This window comes from Adiantum capillus-veneris, chromosome 9 (assembly GCF_014529385.1).
Source record: "Adiantum capillus-veneris isolate H3 chromosome 9, ASM1452938v2, whole genome shotgun sequence".
NCBI classification, from domain to species: Eukaryota; Viridiplantae; Streptophyta; class Polypodiopsida; order Polypodiales; family Pteridaceae; genus Adiantum; species Adiantum capillus-veneris.
The window spans coordinates 21,808,002-21,816,317 of NC_140939.1; the positions used below are offsets into that span (position 1 = coordinate 21,808,002).

Consider the following 8,316-nt stretch of genomic DNA (forward strand, 5'->3'; position numbering starts at 1 on the left):
ATTCTCAGCTTCCACACATTGTAATTGTTCCCATTGAGCTTGTCAATGGTGAAGTATCTTGACTTGGTGGTTGCAACCATAGGTGATGAGGTGCTAGTCATGCTAGCCGAGTAAACCTTGGAAGTGAGAGATGGGCGTGTAAATAGGCCATTGCTTCGAGAGAAGGCTCGTAGAGTACTTAGGAGCTCAAGTTCTGAAGCTCTGATACCATGTGAACTTGAGTGATATATATAGAAGATAGAGTGAGAGAGGAGAGAAGGAGAGAGTAGACAGAGAGATGGAGGTAGAGAAGAGAGAGAGGTGTGAGAGAGAAGGGAAGGGGGAGCTGACACCAAGTAGAGAGGGAAATTCGAATTCAAATTGCATACAACAACTACTTGGGAACAATACAAGGGGAGTTCCTTTTATAGGCTTGGATAAGCAATCTAGCCGTTGTAGGGATAAGGTATCTGTGGTGAGGTTTGAACTCCAGCTTAGGTGTAAAGTGTATTGCACTTTCCACAATAGCTTCCATAGCCTTCCTGGCTTTACTTTGCAGCAGGCCGCCTCTCCTCTACTCCCTGTATGGCATGCAGCCCCTTTGCTTCGATTGGCCATACCGTCACCTGCAGTGAAGCCTCTCCTGCTCTGGCCTTGCATTCATCAGCTCGATCGAGCTCCCTGCTTTCATGCAGCTCAACATATGGCGGGCCCTTGCTTGCACCGCTTGTACCTCTCCCTCATTTTGATGGCGGCTCTACAGACTTTTGATGAAATTCAGCACTTCTCAGGCCGTCTACTGGCCCCTACTCTTCACACAGACCCGCTACCGGGCCGCCCTCGGTTGGTCTCCTGCAGCTCGACCCCGTACTCTCTACCCTCTACCTCTGCTCTACTGGCTCTCGGAATGCAGCTTGTTGACCACCCATGCAGCTCTCTCATACCATGGCCGCTTGCAGCTCGCGTCACTTCTCTCTCTTCACATGCAGTCCATCCAACTGCAGCTCGGCCTCCCTTACCACTCTGCAGCCCCTCGTCACCTGCAGTGCAGCCTCTCCTACTGTTCAGCCCCGACTTGGCAGCGCTACACCCTGGCCCGCCGCTCTCAGCCCTGCAGCTTCCCGTAGCTCTCCACACTTTGATGCATGTCTCCCATGCATCCAACCACTTGGCGCAAGCTCCCATGCAGACTCGCTCGTCACGCTGCCATATAGTCTTCCTTTTTTTTTTTTGGGAAAAAAAAGTCCATTTTAGCCCCCTTTCATACGTTCACGGATGATGACCATACTGAACAACCAAAAGCGTCCATCATCTGCAATGATGACTCATCGGTGATGCACTGAGCTTGAGCTCCTCCCAAGATCTCCAAATGCAAAGCCGTAAAGGCCAAGCCACAAAGCTCATCGAAGGCTACACTTTAAGCATCGGTAAACATTCCGACTAGCAGAGCATAAAACCATCATTGACCTGTAACACGCCGTTTATGGCATACACACCATAGTCACACTTGTTCCAATCTGCACCTATCAAATGCTTCATCACTCTCCCATCACTCTCCCATCAACCTGCACACCTCCATGTACCTTCTGTTGGCTATTCCACGGGTGGACGCTTTCTTGGTGTACCATCATTGCTTACCCCCTTATTGAGCATTGATGCTCAACCATAGCATTGTTTAGATAATATATCATTGCATAAGAAGAGAATTGGTAGATATTATTTACATAATCATTAGATAGATAGAGAGAGACTTTCACTGGTTGTAGCACCCGACCGGATCAAATGGAAAGCCATAGGCTCTCCCAAGCATAGTGTAAACTCCAATTGGATCAAGAATATGGCATTGATCATCACCATCCATCTGTAAAACTGATACAAACCACCCCAGCGTTGCACTTGTAAACCTGTAAGCAATCCATGTATCTAGCTTTTTGACAGCATAACCCTTCAAAAAACTGTACACATGAACCTTCTTCACACATAAAACAAGCCTGTACACCTTGGAAACCTTTTACATCATCTGTTTTCAGCCATCGGCTAGAGAGCTCGCCATAGCATGATTGTCTTCAAACAAGATAACCTGTAGCAATCGGCATAGAAGCGCTTGCATAGCAACCTTCAACAACATATCCGTCAACAACATGGCATCCACCTGCAGTAACTGATCCTCCAAAGCAAACACCGGCATACCTTCACCTACATTCCCTTCAAACAGCAATGGAAAAGGCGGAAAGCCTTGCATACCTTGTATTCTCACCATAGCTTTAGCAACCAAAACCTGTAACTCGTCATCTACATCAACCACTGGATCATCGAACCCCCAGTCTGCTTCATCGAAGCACTCTTCTTTAGTCAACATGGCCTTACCATCACAAGGCAAGAGAGAAGGTTGCCCAACCCCCTGGTCCACACAAAATGTCTCTTCACCTGCAATCTGTTGCTCTTTTACCACCTTATCGACATGCATAACATCATATTTCTCATACCTTGAGAAAGCAGACTCCGTTTCCCATGTGATGTCCGTATCCAAGGCACTGCTATAGCTCGAATACACCTTGGCTTTCTTCACAAAACTCACCAGCTTTGGTACTTCAACTATCTTCTCCACTGCTTGCTTTTCGGAAGTCACTTGGTCAAGCACATCATGTGGTACTCAGTAGACTCCTCTCTGCAGCTGTTGAGGCCTCATAGGCCCACACGGTATCATCTCTACTCTGTCATCACTCCTATCCGTTGCTACCACATGTGCATCAACAAAGGGTCGAATTACCTGAAGCTCTTCCCTAGCAATTGGCCTTGGCACCAATGGACTCGCCAAAACCTGCTTTGTCTGTTGCTTCTTTAAAACCTTCTTCGTCCTCCTCTGCGCATAAGCTACTACCTCCTCGTACGTGCACGGTCCATCTATCTCGACTTTATCCAACACTTTTACATGCAAGCAATCCACAAACTTGGTCATCTTCCAAAAATCTGCATTCTCTACAGCAGCTACCTTAACCAACTTGCTCCATATGGCCTCGAACTCCCATACGAATGCTCGAAAATCAGCGTCAAGGCTTTGCTTTAGGTTGTCCATCATCTGCTTCACTTCACTCCACTGCGTGTTGGCCACATATCGGCTTCGGAATGCCGCTTCCAATGTGATCCAATCCTGTTTTTCTTCAGCCTGCAAGCCCTCGTACCATACCTTTGCTTTTCCACGAACCAGGAGCAGGAAAGCTTGGGCCACTCCCTCTTCTCTTGACAAGCTGCTGTCCAACAAAAAAGGCCATAGTCTTGCAGCCAAACCTTAGCATCTTCAGCACCTATAAAAGTCGAAAAACCCGACCATGCCATTCTTGTTAGATCCTGCTCTTCAAACTGCGACACCGTCTTCGACTTCACCAAGGAGCAATCGGTATATCCTCAGGGGGGCACCTTTGATGGGATGGGGGAAATGGAAAAACACCCAGCACACAAGTACTATGCCTCTCTACAGCCCAAGGAAATAGTCTGTAGCCCTACCCACACACACACACAGGCACACCTTCGACCGACCTTGCACTGTACAACTCGCGCTCAAGTATCCTGACTACACACATTCATCCATAAGCAGCCCAAAACCGCTCAGTACACCATCACCCGTATAGGAGATTACACAAGCCTCAAATGTATACAGACTGCTCACATATGCACCGAGTTCACACTATCTCTCTCCCTCTCTCTCAGCGCACACACACACACACACACACACTGTCTGGAGCCAATGCTACCACGGACGCTACGCACGAGCAGATGAGAACATTGAACTCGAACACTATGCATTGAAACAATGAGTTTTAACATGAAGTTGTCAATCCCCTGCAGCCTTTGCTTTTCATTCGATTGTCGGCCCCGTCTTGGCAGCTCTCGGTATTCCTCTTTCTTCAACTGCAGCGTCTCCCTTCTGTAGCCGGCCTCGCGGCCCCACTAGCCACAACCCGTGGTCTCGGCTCCCCCTTCTGAAGCGGCTCCTCCTCAAGGCTTTCGATCTTCGAGCAAAAAACCCTCCTAAAAGAAAGAAATTTCCAGCTACCCAAGAGCAAAAACCTCAAATTTTTCACGAATCAACCAGCTATATCGCTTGGCATGAGAAGAGTTGTCGCCATAGCTTCCATAGCCTTCCTGCCTTTACTTTGCAGCGAGCCTCCTCTCCTCTACTCCCTGTATGGCATGCAGCCCCTTTGCTTCGATTGGCCATCCCGTCACCTGCAGTGCAACCTCTCCTGCTCTGGCCTTGAATTCATCAGCTCGGTTGAGCTCCCTGCTTTCATGCAACTCAACACATGGCGGGCCCTTGCCTGCACCGCTTGGACCTCTCCCTCCTTTTGATGGCGGCCCTACAGACTCTTGACGAAATGCAGCACTTCCCAGGCCATCTACTTGCCCCTGCTCTTCACACAGACCCGCTACCTGGCCGCCCTTGGTTGGTCTCCTGCAGCTCCCCGTCTCTACCTCTGCTCTACTGGCTCTCGGCATGCAGCTTGTTTTCCGCCCATGCAGCTCCCCTAAACCATGGCCACTTGCAGCTCTCTCTGTAGCTCGCGGCACTTCTCTCTCTTCACATGCAGTCCATCCAACTGCAGCTTGGCCTCCCTTACCAGTCTACAGCCCCTCGTCACCTGCAGTGCAGCCTATCCTACTCTTCAGCCCCGACTTGGCGGCACTACATCCTGGCCGCTCTCAGCCCTGCAGCTCCCCGTAGCTCTCCGCACTTTGATGCATGGTCCCCCCTCCTCATGCAATCACCCCACCTGTCGAGCCTCCCATGCATCCAACCACTTGGGGCAAGCTCCCATGCAGACTCGCTCGTCACGCTGCCATATAGTCTTCCTCTTTTTTTTTTTGAAAAAAAAAACTCCATTTTAGCCCCTTTTCATACGTTCACGGATGACAACCATATTGAACGACCAAAAGCTCCCATCATCTGCAATGATGACTCATCGGCGATGCACTGAGCTCCTCCAAAGATCTCCAAATGCGAAGCCGTAAAGACCGAGCCACAAAGCTCATCGAAGCAACACTTTATGCATCGGTAGATATTCCGACTAGCAGAGCATAAAACCATCATTGACCTGCAACACACTGTATTTGGCATACACACCATTGTCCCACTTGTTTCAATCTGCACCTATCAAATGCATCATCACTCTCCCTTCAACCTGCACACCTCCATGTACCTGTTGTTGGCTATTCCACGGGTCGACGCTTTCTTGGTGTACCACCGTATGTGGTCTTTGCAAGCTAAAAAATGCTTCAAATTGGATGAGATTTGGCCCATTTGCTTGCTAAATGTTGAAGATGAAAAGAGTGCACTCAGTTGTAACTTTGGCCCTCAAATCTGGCCTTTAAGACAACATACACGTATGATAACCTGGTAGTCAGAATGGACTTCTGTTTCTACCCAAGACCCTAAACCCTCGCCCATTCAACCTTTTACCCACCCTCTACCTATTTTTTCCCACCTACTTGCCCTTTGCTAGCATTCGTGTAGCTTGTTTCTACTTCAACTTTCGCTTCGTCCATCCCTGACTTCAACATTTGTCCTGAAGACTTAAGGCTTGAGCCCTTTGGTGCCTCTTCTACAATGAGATGCATGGACCAAGTGTTAGACCGCGGGGGACTTGACCATGCAACTCTCCACCCAACCGTGCCATATATAGACTCCTAGCCCCTAAATATAGCGCCCCTTGACCGCATGTCCGTCCTGGCCCTTGGCCCTGCCCTTGGCCTGACATTACTCCCCCCTTGGAGAAGCGTTTTCGTCCTTGAAAACACAAGTGCTTCTTGACGAGAAGTTATGCAATGACTCTCTACTTAATCTTGTGCATGCACCGTCAGCGCAACATGGATGTTGATCCACTACCTCTGCTCTCTAGCTATATTGCCAGCTCATCAACCTGGTTGTTGGACATGCTTATGATGACAATAAAGATGTAGAGGAGGATGAAGAGGATGAGAATCTTGCATTTGAGGATATTGATGAAGATGAGGCCAACAATGATAAGAGCGATGAGTAGTTGATGCATTAGGACTCATGCTTGTGATGGCCATTGGCTGCCAACCTTGGACATTTTGTTGTTTAATTTATGTTTAGTGTTGACTTTAGTATTTACTATCTTTGCTTCAGCATTCCTTTGAAGCGTGGACTTCAAAAATTTTCATTTTGTATCCAATAGTTGGGGACAGTAGTGAGAATGCATGGTTTCTTCAATTGATGAGTATGTTGGAGGATGATGAAGAGCCGGGGCAGCCAAGGTTTGAAGATGAACAGAGGGTGTAAACATTGAAGACCTCAAAAGTTCCTATTCTATGACAAGGAAAAGAAGAAGCATGTTACCTCCTCCCATGCCCTCAGCAGCTGGTGTTACACCAAGCTCTATTCCCTCACTCGCTGGTGTTGCACCAAATTCCAACCTTGAAAGTCAGAATATGATAAAGAGGGTGAGACACTTTTCATTTTGTGAGCCCTACAAGATTGGAAGGGTGTATACTTTGAGTGGCTCAACGTCAGGAACGGACAGGATTTCAACTATGCCATATGTGATCACATGTAGCCACATCATCACTAAAGCGAAGTCAAAGAAACTATTTTTCCAATTGACAGATGATAGCAGTGTTGTGAAGTTAAAGGTGGTCTTTGCTCGTGCGAAAAGTGACTATGACCAGGAAAGTCGTCGCTTTTCTTGAAATGGATGCGGTTGCCACCTTGCGAGTTGCGGGCTTAGATGCTAGTCATCTAGGCTGGACTCACAAGTGTGTCACTGCAGGTGAGATGTTTATGAAAATATAATTTAGGTAATGTTTAGGTTTAGTAATACTTTCAATAACCTCTAAATTTCTTTTTTCAGGCATGCTACCTCCAATTTCGACCATGGCGACCTATTAATCACGAAAGATGCTAAATCCTGGGACGGTGAAGTCACACTGAGGGAGTCTTGTTACAACTAATGCAAGGGCGGACAAGGGATTTTCCGGTTGCCCCGTCCTCAATAAGAATCTTGAAATCAATAGCATGATCCAGGGGAGCCACGGCGGGATAATAAAGTCTGTGAAGACCATTCCTATTGAAGAAATCTCGAATGTGTCTATCATCTTAAATCAGCTTTTGTATGTTTCAGCCATTGCCCTTTCAATGGGTGTCAGCAGGTCAAGCTCTTTCTGAATTTACAGAGGCTAGAAACAGTAGCTACACTAAAGTGATAGTTGAAAGAGTTTAAAGTGAAAAATAGCTGCAATTAAGTGGCGGCTAAAAAGCGTATCATTTAATTTTATTTTTTTGGACACGTAAGTGCATGCAAGAATCAGAAAGTAGAAACTCTAAACTGTATGGTAGTGCAGACAAGAATTAGAAATCAGGATCCTCGTACTTCTTTGGTTATTTGGAGCCTCTTCTTCGTAGGTTTATAGTAATACTCATTTTTCATATTTAGCTTACTTTAGGACTGAAGAATTTGTTCCTTTAGAAGTTGTGTAAACTTTGATATCTAGGATGAAGTTTTTGAGATGTCTGATCATTCTTTGTTTAAAGTTGAGTACTTGTTTTAAGTTTTAGCCAAGTAAGCTGCTTCAACTTATTTCGTGCATGTCTTTTCTAAAAGAAAAAAAAGTCAATAATGGTTTATTTTATCTAGTTTTGTTTTGTAACAAATAAATGGATTTAGTTTTTTTTTTTCTTTTCTTGTGTCCCTTGCTTTTATAGTTTTATGAGTGCTTTATTTCCTCTTATAATTCGTGAGTTCAGATTAGTTTGAACTTATGAAAATATATAACAATTAGAAATCAAGAACTCTGGATCGTCTGGTAGTGCAAGCAAGGATAGTGTCAATTTGAAGATGAAATGCGAATGTATTATATGAGCATAGAAATTAAAACAATCGCTTCACAATTGCGAAACTTCATATTAAACGATCCACAAATGTACCAGGTGTGAGGACCTTGAGCAGCTTGCAACAAATCAAATTCAAGAAAACAAGCAAGGATCTCACGAAACAATGACCACACAATGATCTCTCTTTCCCTCTAGAAATTGGGTGCTACATCTGCTTGTACGGAGCATGCATGATTGGTCATAGGATCGACATGCAAAGCACCAAACATTTAAGAGTTCTTATCCTTGCCTGCACTATCAGACGATCCGAAGTTCTTGATTTCTAATTCTTATATATCTTCATAAGTTCAAACTAATTTGAACTCACGAATTATAAGAGGAAATAAATCACTCATAAAACATTAAAAGCAAGGGACACAAGAAAAGAAAAAAAATCCCTTTATTTATTACCAAATAAAACTAGATAAAATAAAACATTATTGACTTAA

General features: G+C 45.6%; 2 protein-coding genes across 2 annotated transcripts; both read right to left on the reverse strand.

Annotated features, from left to right (window-relative positions):
* Window positions 1–345: 345 nt before the first annotated feature.
* LOC147450209 (uncharacterized) lies at window positions 346–1,164 on the reverse strand. The gene has a single exon (XM_086519500.1). The coding sequence runs from the start codon at window positions 1,162–1,164 to the stop codon at window positions 793–795; it is 372 nt and encodes a 123-aa protein (XP_086375626.1). The 3' UTR covers window positions 346–792.
* Window positions 1,165–2,005: 841 nt separating this feature from the next.
* Window positions 2,006–2,640, reverse strand: LOC147450210 (uncharacterized). The gene is made up of 2 exons (XM_086519499.1): window positions 2,466–2,640; window positions 2,006–2,380 (listed from the first exon to the last, which is right to left on the reverse strand). Exons 1-2 carry the CDS (start codon window positions 2,490–2,492, stop codon window positions 2,006–2,008), a joined length of 402 nt encoding a protein of 133 aa, XP_086375625.1. The 5' UTR covers window positions 2,493–2,640.
* Between the last annotated feature and the right edge of the window lie 5,676 nt (window positions 2,641–8,316).